The sequence below is a fragment of the Saccopteryx bilineata genome, chromosome 4 (assembly GCF_036850765.1).
Source record: "Saccopteryx bilineata isolate mSacBil1 chromosome 4, mSacBil1_pri_phased_curated, whole genome shotgun sequence".
Taxonomy (NCBI): Eukaryota; Metazoa; Chordata; class Mammalia; order Chiroptera; family Emballonuridae; genus Saccopteryx; species Saccopteryx bilineata.
The window spans coordinates 87,665,377-87,685,298 of NC_089493.1; the positions used below are offsets into that span (position 1 = coordinate 87,665,377).

The 19,922-nt window shown below is 43.6% G+C and overlaps 1 protein-coding gene across 1 annotated transcript in view; it reads left to right on the forward strand.

The window, feature by feature from the left end:
• Window positions 1-19,050, forward strand: part of SCG5 (secretogranin V) — a 56,691-nt gene extending 37,641 nt beyond the window's left edge. Inside the window, exons 2-5 of the mRNA XM_066277217.1 lie at window positions 2,858-3,007; window positions 6,741-6,850; window positions 14,350-14,403; window positions 18,481-19,050. Coding sequence (XP_066133314.1) covers window positions 2,858-3,007; window positions 6,741-6,850; window positions 14,350-14,403; window positions 18,481-18,576 — 410 coding nt within the window. The 3' untranslated portion in view covers window positions 18,577-19,050. The remainder of the gene's footprint in view (window positions 1-2,857; window positions 3,008-6,740; window positions 6,851-14,349; window positions 14,404-18,480) is intronic.
• Window positions 19,051-19,922: the final 872 nt, after the last annotated feature.

A 19,922-nucleotide genomic window follows, 5' to 3' on the forward strand; every position in this document is an offset into this window, starting at 1 on the left:
CATAGAGATGGAAGGATAGGATGTTAGCCTCATTTTGGTTCTAATTTCATGCACAACTCTTAATCTTGATTTGGTCCTTTGTGTACAGGTCTGTGTACAGGGTGATGATGTATTTAGGGAGTTGGGAATGTAGGGCCTCTGTCCCAATAAAGTAAATAAATAAGAATTCACTTCAAGAAATGAACTGCTCCTGTGTTGGAAAAGTAAGATTCCTGCATGAGTACAAGAAAAGGAGTCCAGAAATTGATGTGTAGATAAAGCAAGGTACACAATGTATTTTTTTTTTATTTCCTGCTGTGCCTTGGTGTTCAGAGCAGGTTTGGCTATATATGGGGCACTTAAATATTTGTTGAAGGGATGAAATATATGGAAAGGAAAGAGTTACTTAACAAAGTCTGGTGGGCTAATTAGTTAAGTATCTTACATGCACTGAAACACAAAGCATATGGATAAAAGAATTAATTTTAAAAATAGAAAAACAAAAAGAAATATCCAAATGTTGGTAGTATTTCTGAAGGGACAACAATTTTGTGAGGCGAACGTGATAACCACTACACTACGGAAACAACTGGGACAACAATTTTGTAAGCTTAGAAGGATGAGAAGAAATCACAAAGGAGAGTAATAGCAACAAATCTGACTACATAAATATTGAAAACTTATGTTAACAAAATACTATAATAATATTCAGAATTCAAAGTCAGACAACATGGGGAAATATTTTCAGGATAGGTGACACTCAATGGCCTGACACCTTTATTATGGAAAATGTTCATACAAGTTTATAATAGAAACACCAAAATTCCAAGGGCATGAACAGGCAATACACTAAAAAGAAATTAAAATTAATAAGTAAGCACATGGAAAAATATTTGACTGACCTGCTCATCAAAGACATTCAAAATAAAATAGAAATGATTCTAAAAGCCTTTTAAATTAGCAAGGAAACCATACAAATTGTTTTTATAAAACCTAATGCTGGTAAGGATGTTGTTTTTTGGGGTTTTTTTTTTTTTGTATTTTTCTGAAGTTGGAAAGGGGAGAGACAGTCAGACAGACTCCCGCATGCACCCGACCGGGATCCACCCAGCACGCCCACCAGGGGGCGATGCTCTGCCCCTCCGGGGCATCGCTCTGCCGCGACCAGAGCCACTCCAGCGCCTGGGGCAGAGGCCAAGGAGCCATCCCCAGCGCCCGGGCCATTTTGCTCCAATGGAGCCTTGGCTGCGGGAGGGGAAGAGAGAGACAGAGAGGAAGGAGGGGGGTGGGGGTAGAGAAGCAAATGGGCGCTTCTCCTATGTGCCCTGGCCGGGAATCGAACCCGGGTCCCCCGCACGCCAGGCCGACGCTCTACCGCTGAGCCAACCGGCCAGGGCCGGTAAGGATGTTGTAAAAGTGATATTCTCATATTCTGTTGACAATACTTTATAAATTGGTAGTACCTCCTTTTTAGGAGAGCACTGTGGTAATATAAGGAGCCATAAAAATATTTATAGACTTTGATGTAATAGTTTAACTTGTGGGAATATATTCTGAGGAAAATTAGCCCAAAATATGGAAAAAATCAAATGCTTAAGAGTAAATTGGGAAACACTAAATATCCCACAGAGGGGAATGACTGCTATGCCCGGGTAGAGCCACTGGGTAGGAGACTCCATAGCCATTTATGATTATGGGAATAGAGGCCATGCATCCACGTGGGAAGATGCTTGTGTTTTAATATTAAGTAACAAAATGAATAAACATTTATGAATAAAAAGCTATGCAGATGAGAAAGATTAAAGTAAATAGACTAAATTTGAAGTGATTGATCTAGAATGGCAGCAGGGCCTTGGCCATTAGCTCAGTGGTTAGAGTGTTATCCCAATGCATATACTCCAAGGTTGTGGGTTCGATTCCTGACCAGGGCACATGTAAGAATAAACCAGTGAATGCCTAAATAAGTAGAACACAGATCAATGTTTCTCTCTCTTTTCTTTCTTCTCTCTTAAAAAAATCAATAAATAAAAAAGGGAAATTAGAAAAATTAGTCAAGCAATTAAAAATAAAAAAGTCCCTGACTGGGTAGCTCAGCTGGTTAGAGTTTCATCTTGATATACCAATGTGCGGGTTTGCCTGATGAGGTGGTGGCACAGTGGACAGAGCATCAGACTAGGATGCAGAGGACCCAGGTTCGAGACCCCATGGTCGCCAGCTTGAGCACAGGCTCATCTGGTTTGAGCAAAGCTCACCAGCTTGGGCCCAAGGTTGCTGGCTTGAGCAAGGGGTTACTCAGTCTGCTGAAGGCCCATGGTCAAGGCACATATGAGAAAGCAATCAATTAACAACCAATGTGCGGGTTCAATCCCCGGTCAGGGCAATTAAAAAGAGAGAGAGAGAAAGACCCTAGAATGGTAAGAGGATAGTGACTTTTTTCTTTACCCATCTTTTTATGGGTATGTGTGGTCATTCAGCCTGTTACCACCTTTCTCTCCCCACACCTCTTCTCTCCCAGCCCACGAGCTCCATGCCCAGCTTCCAAAGCCCTGCTCATCGGAGTCAGGGTCACTCAACTTCCAACTGGTCCAAGTCATTATCAGTTGAATGAAACTCTCCCTTTTCTATGCTCCTATAATGCTGTGTTGAAATTTCTGTTACAGCACATGTATAACGTACTTTGTGTGGAAATGATATATGCATAGTATACGTCTGTTTCCACAGCTAAATTTTTAAAATTTAAAAATTTTCATAGAGGCAGAAATTGTTTGATTCTTTTTCTCTCTTCCTGCATAGAGCACAATGCATGCCATGCCTGAAGAAATATTTGTTGAGATGAATTTAATAGCACTGAAAGGAACTACTTCTGATTTCCTGGCAGGTGGAGCTCATGAAGGTCTGCAGCACTTGGGTCCTTTTGGCAACATCCCAAACATTGTGGCAGAGTTGACTGGTGACAACATTCCCAAGGACTTCAGTGAGGATCAGGGTTACCCAGACCCTCCAAATCCTTGTCCTGTTGGGAAAACAGGTAATGGACATGCCCTTTGGTTCGCATGTATGGCAAGAGCTTTGGGAGGAAATTTAAAATTCTCTAACATCAGCTACAAATATTATTAGAAACATATTTCTAGTACAGTGAGCATTCATGTACTTATAAGTGGATTGGAGAGGGACGTTTATTCTAGAATACATTCTTTGGTGAGTTCTGGTATTCAGATATACCCTTGCCGAGGCTTTACCTTCTGTCTGTCTCCCCCTTTGGAAGTAGGAATAGATGCTCTTTTCTGTAGGGAGAATTTTCCCCCCTCTTTTATTTTACAACTGCTGCCCATTTTTAGTGTCGTTGGAACTAGTTATTCAGTTTGTGGATTACCCATGCCCATTTGTTTTTCATACTTCTCTTGACAATTGACATTTCAACCATGTCTCAACTAGGTAACATCTATCCTGAAAGGTTTCCTTAGGGGTCAGGAGGTGGCATGGCAGAGGAAAAGGGTTCAGTAAGATAAGAAGTTGGCTAAGGAAAAAGTTTGAAATTTTCCTTGCTACTTGTGTATTCTTCCCACTTCCTTACTTCCTAATGCCAATTGAATGAATAGTGAGTGGGCTACAATTATTGGGCTTTGAGCAGCTTACCTTGGTGGTTAAGAGTAGTGGCTTTAGACTCAGACTACCTGAATTCAAACCCAAGGTCAGAACATGTGACCTTGAACAAGTTAATTAACCACAGTGCACTTTAGTTTCTTCATCTGCAAAATGGAGATTGTTGTAAGAATTAAATGAAATTATCCATGTTAAGCACTTGAGGTAGCACCTAGCACAGAGTAAAGGCTCATTAAATGGCACCCGGATTATAATTAGCTTTGCCACTAATAAGTACTGCCTCTTTCTCCTTGGATTCATGCTAACTTTTTAGCACCCAAGTGGTCTTTTTCCCCAGGCTTAATAATAGTAGTTGGTACGTATTTTTACTTTATATATATGGAAACTAAAGCTTAGAGAGCAACATGGCCAAGGTTATCTATGTAGCAAGTAGACTCAATCTTAGGTCTACCTGATTCAGCACCACGCGCTCAACCACCGTGCCAAATTGCCTTGCTCTGAAACTTATGACAGCATTGGGCCCTTAGCTTTTTGTAAGCACAATGCAGGTTCTGTCTGGAAGACACTGTCTGAAAGATATTCTTCTTTTCATTTAGGGTGAGGTCTTTATTTTTCATGGGGCACAGAGCCTCCATCCTGCAATGGAACAACCAAAGTAGTTGGATGTGGCGAGCCAATGTGAAAACCTGAGTCACTGCACAGAGCTGATCACTTCTGCCACATTTCACTTGCTGTAGAGGTTTGGATGGGTAGGAAGAAAGACCAGTTTAGAGTTCGAAGTCCAACAGTCCCTGTGGGGATGTGGTTAAGTAGACTAGATATAGTGCAGTGGTTCTTAAAGTATGGTTGCAGGACCTGCAGCATTAACATTACCTGCAAACTTGTTGGGAATGCAAGCTGACCTACTGAATCATAACTCAGGGTAGGAGCCAACAATCTGTATATTAACTTGCCTGCCAAGTGACTGTGGTGCAAACTAAAGTTTGAGAACTACCGTTAACAGAAGAATGGAAAGAGAAACAGTTAGAGCCAAGAGATCTGAGTTCTGGTCTTTACTGCAGTAGTCACTTTACTTCCCAGGACCTCGGTCTCTTCATCTGTTAAAATGAAGACACAGTCAGTGCCTTTAAAAACCCTGCATTGTGGGTTATCCCGATAATAGAAAAATAAAGACGTAATGAAGCACTTAGGCTATCTGAGACATCGCTGTCGAGGCAGGCTGACAGAGTTGGATAAAAACCCAACTCCCAGACCTTTTCTTGTCACAATTTATTTGTCTTTTCCTTTGTTATCTTCCCACTAAGCTGACATAGTTCTCAGTCTTTGTTCTACCATAATTTGCATTCTAAAAAGGAAATCACTTGTAGATGAGGTCATTATTTGTAAGAAATTGCTTTAGATATGCCTTGCTGACAACCAAGACACCACCCAGTTGAGCAATCCAAGAATAAAACCTTGACTTCCCCCTCCAATGCCATGTTCCCCCGGAATCACACCCCTTCCCGCTGGAGAGAGCAGCAGAACTCAGAGACCATGGTGGGGGAAGACAGGAGTTCTAGGGCGCGTTGTCACCAGAGATGCCTTTGACTCAGAGTGGGGCTTTGTTTGTACCTGGCAGTCTGGGCCCACGAGCTACTTGAAAAGCAATTGCTGAAAGGCTGTGAGGCCGCCCTGTGTGAGCTGCCAGAATTCGCTCCCTTTGCTCTCCTCTTACTCTACGTTCATTGCTGTAGATGCAGCAGTTAGGTAAATAGTTTAGTGAAAAGTGGGGAGCCACAACAGAGCCGTGTAAAGGATTCGTTCAGAATGCTTGACTTTGCACGGGCTTCACACTGCAAGCTGAGAGACGGGCTGCCTAAAGCTGGGGAAGGCAGCAGGGCTGTCTCTGGGCACTTGACCACCTGGCTGATTGTATTTATCCCTTTCAGCATTGACTTTGATAGCTCATTATCCCTGTGAAAAGGGACTTTTCCTTCCCCTAGCCCTGCACAAAATCCGCAATCCTTCCCCTCTCCCCTCATTTAAACTGTTGTGTACTGAGACAGAAATGACTCATTTTTAGAGCATGGTGTCTAGTAACGATAGAGTTTAGGTAACAGCAGCGGCAAAGAGAGATAATCTTTCTTGGATTTGAGTGGAAGACACGCTTTATTTCAAAGTGCAGTGATAGTATACACTGTCATTTAAAGAGAGATGGTGGGCGAGGAAGTAAAACAAAGAACAAACGTGGCGGGTGCCGATGCTTATTATGTAACCATCTATTTCTCATGGCAGCCCTGTAAGGTCAGTATAGGGGTGTTGCCATCTCACAGATGAATGAATGGACTTAGAGACACCAAGTTAACTTTTCAAAGGAACTAAACCTACCTGCCTCTTAGAAGCCAGAATTTGAACCCTGAGCTCTGGTCTGAGCTCAGAGTTTACCCCATTACTACCGTACCATACAACCTCAAGTACTGTCTAGTGATTGTTGTTGTTCTTGCACAACGTTCTCCAAGAGCTGACACTGTTGCTAAGGAGCTCACCCAAGGGAAAGCGGAGTGAGTCATGTGCGATGGAACTTAAGGAAATACTTGCTGTTATAACAGATAAAAATTGTGGTATAACACAGAAAGACTTGTGTTCTCACTCGTGTGAAGTCCTGCCAGAGCTGGGAGAGGGTGCAGTGGGGGCGGGAGGTTCAGCAACTCAGACTGCCATCTTTTATCTTTACACTCCACATCCACAGTTGTCAAGCATAAAGATACACAGTTGTTGGCCGCATGGAGCAAGCGGAACAACGAGGCGGGTGTGAGACAGGGAGTGGGGGTCATTTAGCAGGTTTGGATGGGTTAGGCCTAGAAGGTGGAATACCTCACTTCTGCCCACGTCCATTGGCTCATGTACACAGCGCCACCCGATTGCATAGCACAGCTGGGAAGTTGGCTGTGGTGGAGGGGGACGGAGAAGTGGGTTTGATGGGTAGCCAACCAGTCTCAGCTCAGGTAGAAGGACAAGTGAGAGTTTGGGAGGGACAAATCCCAAAGGGAAGTGACTTAGAGGGACTGATGAGAATATAGTCTGACTTTTGCATGTCTAGTTGTTTTTATTAAATTAACTCTTAGAATAATGATAAATGCCTTGGCCGTCCCTCAAAAGCCTTTTGCTGTTTGCAGTAGATGACGGATGTCTAGAAAACACCCCGGACACAGCAGAGTTCAGTCGAGAATTCCAACTGCACCAGCACCTTTATGATCCAGAACATGACTACCCGGGCTTGGGCAAGTGGGTAAGTCCAATCTTAATCACCAGTGGGTTTTATACTCTGCTTCCCTGCACGTACTGATGGCGGAGGTGAGCGGTACGGGTGCAGAGAGAGCAGAAAAGCTGCTCAGTAGCTGATTCTTTATAAATCTCTGCTTGAGAAGGACTTTAGGAATTATAAGTCCAAACCATAGTCTAGGCCACAATGTACCAGCCCATTTAAGGAAGCGATGACCCAAACCCATCTCTTCAGCTCTGATCTGCAGAGGCTTCTACTTTGATCTATCCCACCGTCTGGATCATAATACACCCTAACATCCCACCAGGGTTTCATGCAGTTCTTATAGGAAGTATGTGATTTGTTTTTAAAGGTTACTGAGAAAATTTGCAAATTTTTGTCTCTAGACTAAAGGGAATGACCTCTGCAGACCTAGGGAAAACAATGCCAGAAGCTTAGAAACAGATGTATGTTTCTAAGAGAGAAAAAAAAGAATCTGAAATGTGCAGCCGTGAACTTGCTGTCAATACCAAGCAAGAATCTATAATTGCCAGTTAAGGAAATTGTTTTTAAGCACTTGGAAAGAGAAGTCATGACCATCTGGCACAGGTTTGCTAACAACAAGTTTTGTCAGACTAATTGTATTCTACTTGCCAGCACTGTTCGTTGACTTGCCAGCCTGATGAGGGAGATGAAGTGAGCGTGGTGCACTTGGACTTCAGCAAAGCGTTTGATGAGATCTTTCATGATCCCCTATTGGAAACAGTGCAGAGGCACAGCCCGGGCAAAAGAACAGCCCCCAAAAGGAGCTCGTTAAACAGTCCACGTCAACAGGGACAGGGATCTCACATGGCATCCTGCATGTCCACATTTTTATAAATGTTTTCAAAAAAAAAAATATATAAAACGTGTACTTATCAGATTCTCAAAGGATGACACAAAGTTGGAAGGGCCGGTATGGAATGACAGAGTTGGGATTCAAGATGGTCGTAACAGGCTAGAACAACGAGCCAAATAAGATCCCAGCTGAACGGGAATGTAGCTATGTTCCTGTATTTGGGCCGATGTGATTGAATGCGGAAGCTATGTGAGAAAAGTGGAAAAAGACAAGGAGTGTTAATTTGCCTATTAGTAGATAGTCATTACATCAGTGGACTGAGTGAATGAGCGGATATTCGGCACTGCCTAAGCCCTTCTAAAGCCATCAATCCCATTTCAGCTCATTATTGGCATCTAACCTTGCTTTCGACTTTACTAAGAATTTTGTAGTCTCAGGACTAACTTCTCTTCCTTCCTTTTACACTGTGTTAGAGAGAGATGTCCGTTCTCACTGATGACCATTTTCAGTTTTTTCATCTTCTGCTTTAACATTGCCACTGAGTTGCTTCAACAGGCAAGCTTCAACATGCACCCAGTTTCTGTCTTAAAACAACAAAGCAACAACACCCCCCCAAGTTAATCTTGCTTCCTCCAATATGTGTTATTCTATTTTTCTTTATTTTCATAAGTGGCTCTGTTGGGGAGAATTGATGTGGGGAGCCATGTTGAAGCCTACTAGTAGAATTTGAGTATGTTGAATTAAATTGGCAAACAGCCATAGGTTCTTGCATAGGAGACTAGAATCACAAAAGGGACTTACTAGAATCATTAAGGAACTTACTCTGGTGGTAGAAGGGACGATAGGCAGGAAAAAATATAGGAAGTAATTCCTGCTGTGGAGGCTAAGAACATAGTGAGTTCAGGTGAATCTCACCAACATGTTGAGAATCTAAGACATTTAAAAGGAGGCCAGGGACTGACTAGAACTAGTATGTGGCATAAATATAGCATGAGGGGAAAAGATTTATGTCAGGTTTATATGAAGTGGGTGGTATAAACTTTCCCTCTGAGGGAATCTTAAAAAGAAAGGAGGAGAGGAGAGAGGGAAGTGGGAAAGAAAGAAGGGAGCAGAGAGGAGGGAAGAGTATAAGATCACAGAGGATCCCAGAAGAATCCACAAGAGACGGGCAGAAGTATTGCCAAGCGGAAGCCAGGGGCAGGCTCAGCAAAGACCAAGTAGACTATCTGAAGCCTGCTTTGTTTTAGGCACTGTGCCAGGCGCTCAGTGTGCAGTGGTCATGAAGACATGGTCCTGGTCTTCATAGAGTTTGCGGTTTTGGGAGCGAGAAGAACTGCGTGAACACAGAATGCACCCCACCTAGCACTGTTCAGCAGGGTGTTTCAGCTCTGCCGTGAGCATGGGGGATGGTTCCCAGGAAAGACGGAGCATAGGGTAGAGGGAGATCTGGGACTGAGGGCTCACGTGACCGATTGTCCAGTAGCCATTGAGGAAGTCAGAGCTGCTCGAAAGGGCAGTACTGAGGTGTCAGGTGAGAAGGTACCCTGCATAATTGGCAGGCTGGAAATGAGTCTGGCTGACGGAGGGCAGAGATCCCAGGTGGGGAAGCAGGAGAAAGGGAGGCTTCTCTCTTCCCAACTTTCCTGGCCTCTTCTTAATAAACTTTTACAGATTTCTCTCACCAAGTTGCACTCAGTCTCAGCACTCCAGTAAGGGGCCAGCCACCATCCTTCATCTTCTTTGTATCCTTCTTTAAATACCAGTTTGTTTTCTCTCATTGCTATTCTTTGTCTGCATCACAGCTCAAGCATAGAAGTTAGGACTATATGAAAGTGGAAGTGCTATTTACAAATCAGTGAGCACGGACCAATGCTCACACACCTTTTATCATCTATAATTATATGTTTGTTTAAACTTAAGTTTTCTTCATTTATTTTCTCATTACCACCTAACAGTAAAACCTGGTTTGCTTGACCTTCATATGGAAGTGTGAATTAGGTATGTCTTGGGTTTTTTTTTTTTTTTTTTTTTTTAAGTGAGAGAGGGGAGATAGACAGACTCCTACATGCTCCTGACCAGGATCGATCCGGCAACCCCCATCTGGGGCAGATGCTCAAATCAACTGAGCTATTTTTAATGCTTTAGACTGATGCTTGGACCAACTCAAGTGCCCAGGGTGATGCTCAAATCAATCGAGCCACTGATTGCAGAAGGGGAAGAGAGAGAAGGGGGGGAGAAGCAGATGGTTGCTTTTCTCGTGTGCCCTGATGGGTGATCGAATCTGGGATGTTCATAAGCTGGGCCGACACTCTATCTACTGAGCAAACCGGCAGGGCCATGTTTTTCTTTCTTTTTTTTTTAGATTTTATTTATTCATTAGAGAGACAGGAGAGAGAGAGAGAGAGAGAGAGAGAGAGAGAGAGAGAGAGAGAGAAGGGGAGGAGCAAGAAGCATCAACTCCCATATGTGCCTTGGCCAGGCAAGCCCAGGGTTTCAAACCCATGGCCTCAGTGTTCCAGGTCGATGCCTTATCCACTGCGCCACCACAGGTCAGGCCATGTTTTGCTTTTCTAAGTTGAGATCCACAAGTCTTCCTCAGTGTTATCTATAGAATGATGGTCTCAAGCTTGTCTTAAGTTCAGCCATCCTTTAAGTTAACAGAGTAATTATCTTTCATGTGAAACTGCATTCAAGACCCTGATTCTTTATTTGCTAATAACACAGCCCTGTTTTTGACCTTCGCTGGAGTTAAGCTGAGTCTTTAGAGTGATTCATATATACTGCACACAAAAATCAGGGGACATCTTATCGCTTCATCCCCTAATTTTTGTGAGCAGTATATAAGTATTAATGTCTGTCTTGTTTCCTGTATTTTTATCTTTGTTATTGTATCAAGACAAATTTATTAAATGCACATTGTATGCCTTCCAGATCTGTTAGGTGATTGGAATACAGAGATGAATAATAATTGTCTTTTATAATACACTAATAGATAATAATATTTACTGAGCACATACTATACACCAGTCACTATGTTAAATACTTCACATGAATTATCTCATTCAATGTGCCCATCCCTATTATCCTCACTTTACAGATGAGAAAATCCAGGCTTAGGGACTTTGAATAGGCTGCCCAATATGACAGAGCTGATGACTGGCAGAGCTGGGATTTGAACCAAACGGACTCCAGGAGTTCTTTAAAAAGTGGATCAATTCCTTACCTTTTCCATTGTTCTTCTCTCAGCATGTGTCCTGCACAGTGATCCTGTGGAGTCCTGTCTAGGCCTGGTTGCCTTCCAGGCCATGTGTGTGCCCACAGCACTTAGTGGCTGTGGCCAAAGGCTGGCTTCTGGGGATGCCAGTCACTCGCCTCCCTCCCACGTTCCTCACTCAGTGTGACTCAGGAAAAAGCTGTCTGGACAACAAATACTTCTCTTTTGCAATGCTTATCACATCTTTTCATGAGCAGCTTGGGCAATTAGGGGCTCTTCCTTAAACTGAAGCAGGTGATCCTGGCCGGAGCCTGAGCCAGGGGAGAAATGGGAGACAAGGACCCTCTCTGCACTTCTGTGCTGTTCAGGACCTCATCATATCTGAAGAGTCAAACGCTCTTCCTTTGGTATTTGTCTCATTTCTCCATTAGATCACACTGGAGATAACCTTTCTATGATGTTCTTTGTTTTACATCAGAAGGCATGTGATGCCAGGTTGTCCCAGAGTTGGTGGGAACCTAGTTAAAGTATGTCTGCCAGTTTTTTCCAGCGTGCAATTCCATTTGTCCTGTGGAAATTAATAATTGATCTGTGGGAGATACTCTGAGACTGTCTAAATATTCTGTCTCCATTAAACTTTTAACCAACACTTTTAGTATCCATTGATGATCCTCTCCAGAATCAGTGATAACTATGGTCCTTTCAGTGGTGGCTTTCTCACTCTATTATTCTTTATGTGTTTGTTGCTTGGCACTCTAAGCAAGAGTTACCCCCTTTATCCCTCTCTCTCTCCCTCCCTCCCTCCCTTTCTTCCTCCCTCCTTCTCCCTCCCTCCCTCCCTCCCTCCCTCCCTCCCTCCCTCCCTCCCTCCCTCCCTTCCTTCCTTCCTATTTACTTAAAATTTTGTTTATCTAAACAATATCCATATGGATTTATCAATGCCTGTTATTTATTTTGGTGTTCAAACTGTCCTAGATTTAGCCAGTGGGAGTCTGTGCAAACTTGCTTTTCTTTCCCATTGACATGTCCCATCATTTTCTAAGCACTTCCTAAGTTTCTGGCCTAATTAGACAATCCAACTTTATACAACCTTGTGTTTTCCCTGCCCTAGACCTGGAATCAGACATTTCTCCAAGAAACTTCCCTGGATCCACTTAGGAGTGGAATTTGAAACCAATATCTAGGCAATTGTTCAAAATCTCGATGGCACGATGGAAAGCCGTCTTTATGAACTCAAACCTGCTACTCACATGGGGAGCAGGCTCCCCACTCACCTCCCTACGCCCCATCCACAAGGAATGGGTGTCAGGAGTGGAGGGCTGCTTTCTTCGTGGACTTCTTTTACCCACATTATACCTGCCAGTCCCTGCCTTTAAATCCATACAAAGCAGGGATCATCGCAATGCCCCAGCCAATTTCATGCGGAGGTGGGACAGCATCATCCTGCTAATCCTGACCCGAGCCTTTAGGGAAACCCAGGGACCATCTTCGAGAGGAAGACTTGTCAGACCTTTGGCACTTCCTTTTGAATGAAGGCTTTTATGGACACAATCTGGCCTATGGTCTTCTAAACGAGAGTAACTAAAATTATGCCGCCTCTACCCTGCTGGCGGCACAGTGGAACTCCACCATGGCTGACCGGCTGTCCCACTCCGGGTTCCAGCTCTCAGTCCCTGTGCGCTCACTCCCTCCTGCCGAGGCAGCAGAACTTAGAGGTGCAGGTGAAGAAGCTCCTCCCCCTCCCCCAGCTCACCCCCCCAGCTCCGGCACAAGCCCCAGGACATTCTCTGTGCATCAGGAATTGTTACATCCACCCCAGAAAGGCAACTACAGATGACAGGACTCATTCCTGAGTGAATGATCTGCACATGCACCCCTTCTTCATGTATATGTATGTGTATAAATATATGTATCAATATGGATGTATACTTTCAATTAAGAACATTGGTTTATAACATATGTAAGTTGTATCCACTATAGCAAGTTCGCCACCCAAAGTCTAGTTTCCATTCGTCATCATATAATTAACCCCCACCCCTTTTACCCACTTGCCCTCCCCCCACCCCCTTCCTCTCTGGTCACCACCAATCTGTTGTCTGCCTCTGAGTTTGTTTTTGTTTTGTTGTTTTTAGGGTCCCCCCCCCCATATTCCACATATAAGTAAAATCATATGGTATTAGTCTTTCTCTGTCTGACTTATTTCATTTAGCGTAATACCCTCGAGGTCCATCCCTATTGTCACAAATGGCCAGACTTCATCTGATATTAACGCGATCGGTTCCTCCAGCGAGCGTGAGACAGGCCTGGCCAGTCCCGGCCTCCTGCCAGCGTAGGCTCCTACCCTCCCTGGTGCGCCTCCCGGCACAGTTGAGGTTGGGCGAGAGATACACATTGTGAACTGCAATTGCGCGTGAGGTAGGTTTTAATGAACATGAAAATTACAAAGCTCAGTCTTGGCAGTTGTCATTTTCATTTCCAAATCTACCATAAAAAGAAAAAAAAACCTTTCTATCCAGACAGTTTAGAGATACAAGTGCTGTGTAAACTTGTTTCTTACCAAAATCCTGTCATCTCCTTTTTTTTTTTTTAATCAATGTCAGGGATACTGTATGTAGAGTAAGATGAATCACCTTTTTAGTACATTATTTCCCTTCTGATTAAAAATCAAATTAAAACGACGACTCCAGTAAGGCCCCCGAGTTCCCCTTCTCCAGTTGTGCCTCCAGGTTACTTGTCTGTCATCCGTGCGCCCAGCAGCAGCGAAATCTGCTGTGCATGTGTCTGATACTCCAGGCTCATTGAAGTCCCCTATGTGTTTGAAATGCAGCAATATGTGGAAACACTTAGACAAACTGTGGAAACAGATCCCGTTTTTTTTCCCCCAACATAACTTTCCTTCTGCCAAGAGGTTTTTTGGAAGTTTTTAAAAGGTTCACTCTATTAAAACTGTTATAGACCAAATGGTTTTCCGATTGTCTTGACTGGGTGCACTGACTTAAGCCATAGGAAGAAAGGCTGCAGAAGTCCGAGGGCTTCATTTATTTACCGAGAGGATTGTTATTAATAGGCAGACGCTACTCTAGAGAACAGTTTATGTGTACAGCTCATATAAAGGGAGTTAGACACCACAGTAAAGTGAGGTAAAATTGTTTGTTTTTAGCTAAGGCTGTTCAAAGTGAGGAGATGGGTTTCCAACGCCTCTTGGGTTTAAGAATGTCGTATTTTCCTGTTTATATGATTGCTGATGACACTGGTGTGCCTCAGGGCATTGCAGGAAATTTTATTCAAAGCTGCCCAACCACCAGCTTTTCCCTTGTGGTTTATCTTTCTGCCACAACATTCCTTTCATCTCCTTTTGTTTCCAAAATATGTGTATGCAAATATCCAGAGGACGCACCAAGTGTTGCTTTTCAAATAGACGATCACCAAATTTAATCCATACTTCTGCATTTGCTGTCTTTCTTCCCACTCTAGAACAAGAAACTCCTGTACGAGAAGATGAAGGGAGGACAGAGACGAAGGCGGAGGGTAACGCGCTGCTGGCTGGGCTGTTGGGATGCCTGGGAGCTTCCTGAGTGGGGCGGGTGACAAGCTGTGACTTTCAGTTGTTGGAACGTAGCAGCGTCCTTTCACACACAGTCCTGGGAGGGGAGAACAGTGGTTCCCTGTGACGAGGGCCAGGCCCAGAAAGTCTGCCCTTGGTGTCTAGGATGGCTTTCTCTGGCTTTCGCACGTGATTTTTAGTGTAACGCCATTCCATCACCTCCCTCACGGCGTGGGAAATGTGGGGAGTGGGACATGAGGTGTGTCTTTCCTCAGAGGGTCTGTGGCCACTGAGGGCAACTGCCCACCCAGCTGCATCGGTCATATAAACGCCCAAGACAGGAATGAACGAACGAGGCAGTGATGCAAAACATGCTCCAGGCAATAATCGTGAAGGGATATGGGGACCAGAGATGAGATGAACAAAACTCATTCTTCCTACGTATCTTTTTTTCTTGGCCTGGTCAGATTGATTTAAAAACCAACCAGATCAATTATATTGGTTTGCTGACCTCTGAATTTACTAACCATCCAAGCGCTGCTCAGGGTGGGATTTTGTTCTGGGCACTACAGAGTCGCCTCACGTAAAGCCAATGGTCACATTTGCCTTGGGTTTCTCATGCATGTGATGGCGTCGGGGCTTAATCAGTGAGCGCCATCCACCCCGCTGGCCACTGGTGCCTTCCTACACAGCTGTGACTGGCCACCTGCCATCATTTTCTGGTCAGCAGGAGAAAAAGTTAAAATCCTGCTATTACATAGCAAAGTGCTGCCAGAAAGGAACCATTTTTGTCAAAATATACAAACCACACCATGTACCCGAGGCCACCGACTGATTATTTAGAGTAGCAAGTGCAGGAATCCTGGCAAAAACTGGGACTCCGGACAGTGGTCACTGTGGCCATGCTGAAAGTTTTGCCGAATCCCGTCACAGAGTGCTGAGGGAGGTGTGGAACTTTTGAACTCTGCATTCATTCTCAGGCCCTTGCAACAAAGAGTCCCAAGCCCCTCTGCTGCCTGACAAAATGCAGAAATCCCAGGGCCCGTTTGCTATGTGAGACGCAGTTTTGACGTCTGAAAACAGGTCTTCCTTAGGAGAGTTACCAGGGTTATTAGGGGTTTTTGTCGGGTGATGACAGTTTCCGGTGGCAGATGGTGTCAGGAAGGGTCTGAAGGGTGTTAGGTGGTCTTGAGAAAACATCAAGAAATTCTATTTCAGGAGCTCAGAATACCCATAATTTACCAGTAAAATGGTTCGAGTATTTCCCTGTGGCACAAGACATTTGGAAAGGACATTTCCAAGTAAGACCAATGATAGACCCACAATGAGTAACTCAGCCTGAAGCTTCAATTGTGTCTACTTCCTGGCCCCCCATTCCCTCCGCCCTGACTTGGGCAATGACTGTGGGTCACGAGTTAGGTTCAGTGATGAGACCAGGCTTACCAAAATCAGAATTCTGGCTAGGACACATGTTATAAAGGTTTTTCTCTGGCCTCAACTTCCTCCTCACCGGAAAGACCTAGGATTTGTGAAAATCAGGGTCGCTTTGACCCAGAGCTATCAAGTTCTTTCTATTCTCAGGCATCTACAAAGACAGGCCATGCTCACGCCATAAGCCATGAGCCTCTCAGGACAGCTGGCGAAATAGCACTTGCCCGCCCTGCCATCAGGCCTCAGATGGTATTCCCATCTTCATTGAAGACTTGACCACCTCGAGTGCATGAATCAATATAAATGATGGCCTTCTTTCTGGGAAAAATTAAGGCTTTCTCCAGTGGAGCTCAGCACTTGCTGCACGGTTCTGAGGATGTGAAAAGTAGGGGTTGCATCCCCAGGGTTCTTCCAGCGGTGAAATGCGAATAATGCCCACTTGGTGACCTCCCAGTTTCTTGCCCAAAGGGGAAGATAAATATACAAGTGCCTTAAGTTCTTCAGAGGATAATTAAAACCAAATATCATTATTATTATTACTCTCAAAGTTAGGATTCAATAGTAATAGTTAAACATTCATCAAAAAAGTTCAGCTGATGGCTCCTTTCACTTCCTCATTCATTTACTTCCCCTTCCCTCCAGTCTGTCTCACGCTCTGAGTCTGGGCAGACGGACTGTCTCCCATAAACGTCCCTCACCAAGAGGGTTCACCCCAAAGATACAATGGAGCCCCGGCTGGGGTTATGTAACTTTCTATACTTGCTCATTTTCAGTTGAATTCCTACTTGCTTCATGAGTAAAAGGTTAATTCACCTTTAAATGACTTTGCAAATTTTTTAACTCTGAAGGTGTATCTTGTTAATATTTGAGATCTGCTATTTAAAAAAACCTATCAACCTTTTATTCCATTGTTGATAATCATGAACATCTAATATCCTTTTTTAATGTATTAGACCAGTGGTCCCCAACCGTTTTTGGGCCACGGACCGATTTAATGTCAGAAAATATTTTCATGGACCGGCCTTTAGGGTGGGATGAATAAATGTATCACATGACCGAGACAAGCGTCAAGAGTGAGTCTTAGACGGATGTAACAAAGGGAATCTGGTCATTTAAAAAAAAATAAAACATCACTCAGACTTAAATATAAATAAAATGGAAATAATGTAAGTTATTTATTCTTTCTCTGCGGACCAGTACCAAATGGCCCACGGACCGGTCCCGGTCCACGGCCTGGGGGTTGGGGACCACTGTATTAGACTTTTTAGAATAAATGTTATTACTAAAAATCACCCAAAATATTTATAATGTTGAATACACTTTTTCACTTCACACTTGCTCTGCCTACCCAAGGATTCTGATGTGATACCCTGGCCAGGACATTATAGTTGACAATCTTCCTAGTATAGAAAGTATGTTAGTTACTTAAAATATTTTAAAGATGCCTTCCCAACAAAGCACTGTTGTGACGTGTCACTTTTCAGATCTATGAGAACATTGCATATTTTGTAATTCCCAGTTGGTTTGTGATGCATTTTTGCAGGGTGATTTGGGACTTCCATGATTCATTACCAGTCAGAATGTGGAAGGAAATTTACAAATACTAACCTCAGGTTCCATTTGTTCTCTTCGGAGGATGTCAGCTCACCCTTCACATGAGTCATGGCAGACCGTGTTCACGGGCAGGAGAGACCCACCTGTGAACTGCGCCTGCTCATTCCTGAGGACTTCGTATCCAATGGGATTGATAATCATTTCTAACTATAGTTTCTTCCTTATACTTTTGTTCGGTTATTGGAAGGGGATGTCAATAAACTAATATTTCAAAACTTTTGAAGTTTTTCTGCTTGCTAAAGGCTATGTTGTAAAGCTGCAATTATTAGTTTAAATCCAAACCTTAAAAAATAGATGTGCATTAGAGAGGAAAGGAAAAACCTGGACTCATTCAGGATCCCAACAGATAATAGAGATTTCAGACTATTGAGTCTTTACTCAAAAATGATGGAGCCTTCCATATAACTTCCTCCTTTTTCTTCAGCTTTTCAGTTTGACTGAGGTGAGGCGGAAAGGGTGCTGAAGCCCGGGGGAACCTTCTTTAGGAGAATACTGGTATGGAAGGCTCATCACAATACAGTGATCGGTGACCAGTCTGCAAATACTAATTTCAACTCAGCCCTGCTCTGTCATCTTTAGAACCTTCTTCTTGTAAAGATGTATTAAATTGTAAAATAATTTAATACATTTCAGAGTCTCTCTCCCCTCTAAATAAGGCCATAGAATAATAATTCTCTTTCATATGGGGCTTGTGCGTCTAAGTTAATAGTGAGAGCATATTAGCTGGCTTACTCCAAATCTTTGTGCCAAAAAAAAAAAAAAAAAGAGGGGGCCATAGTGCATCAATAAGAACTGCATAGCTGTGTGAAAGGCACAATGAGACGTGTCACCAGACAGTGTTTCTCCTCCCACTGAGTTACTGGTTAGTTTACTAGAGTAGCCATTCGTTAGGTGGCAGGTACCATTGTTACCTTACAGATAACCCAATAGGCCAGAAATGGTTCTCGTTCACCTATTGTGTGAGATGTCTATATCCGATGTGCAGATGTAATACCAAACCGTCTATATTTTTTCAGAGTGTCAACCCATATCTACAAGGACAGAGACTGGACAACGTTGTGGCAAAGAAGTCAGTCCCCCATTTTTCAGAGGAAGAGAAGGACCCAGAGTAAAGTGAAGATGCTGGGTGGATGTCTACCCTGGCCGGTAGACATTGCTTATGTGCATGTGTTATTAGAGCCCCCGTGAATGGCAAAGTGTTTCCAATTTAGACAGTGTAGATGAAAAGCAGCTTTACTGTGGTATTGCATTGTCCTTCACACTGATAGTGCCGCGTTTTGCTAAATTAGAGTACCAGCTTTTTTTTTTTTTTAATGAGGATCTGAAATGACCATTAAAATTGAAGTGTGTCTGTCAATAACAATGAGGAGAAAGACTGAATGAAACGTCCTCAGATTCTTGCAGTTTGGAATGGTGCTCTGGGCTGCAGTGTTTGGGCCAAGTCTGTGAGAAGCTGGCGTTTGGTTCTGGTGATGTCGCGCACCCAGCCCTTGGGCGTTGTTACGCACCAGTAAAGAAGATTGTATTCAAGAGGCAGAGCTGGCACATTTCGCATGGCTGCATCTTAATAAATGTGTTTGCAAGCATTGGTGTCAGACTTTTTTTTTTAAAGAATATTTAAAGCATTATAAAATCAATGAATTTGCTAACTAGAACAAACTCACAAATATGAGCTTATCTGTGAAGTAAATGAGGCTGTATTATTATCCCCATTCTACAGATGGTGAGACTGAGACTCAGAGAGCTTCCACGGGAAGCCAAGAGTGGCACAGTCAATATATAATGACTAGGGTCCTTTGACTTTGAATTATTTTGTTATTAATGACTAGGGTCCTCTGACTTTGAAATAATTGTTTTCTGTCATGTGCCAGGCACAGAGTTGGACTCTGGGGGTGCATCAGGGACCCAGTCTGCTAGCACTAAGATTCTCAGGTGGCAGGTGATACCGTCTTGGTCTCCAAGCATCTCTGTGAGCACCGAGTCGATCTTTTGGCTCCACTCTGCTTTTCAAGTTTCAAATGGCTGGTGCTGGAGCATTGTCCTGCCAGTTTCTGAAGAGCCATGCAAATTCCCTTTCGGCCAAGTTCTCCCGAGTCAGAGAAGCAATTCAGTGAAAGGCTGGCAGGAATCGGTTCACTGGTCAGGTTTCGTGCCCTTTCCAACTCCTCACTCTAATGCAGACAACCATTTCAGGCTTGGCCATCTATAAAAGGGAGATGGCAGTGAAGACGCTCTCAGGGAGAACGATTGTTCTTGATTTCAATTTTAATAAGTGCACATTTATGTCAGTGACTTGTCTAATAGAAATAGCTTGACCGTATTTAGTTAACATGCGAGTCTGTTATTATGGCTAATAAAAATCAAGAGAGGTACTGGCACCTTTTTCACAGCAGGAGGCGTTTTTCTAAGATGGCGCCTGCAAGCAGGTTGTCTGCCTCCCATAGTGGGATGTCAGAGG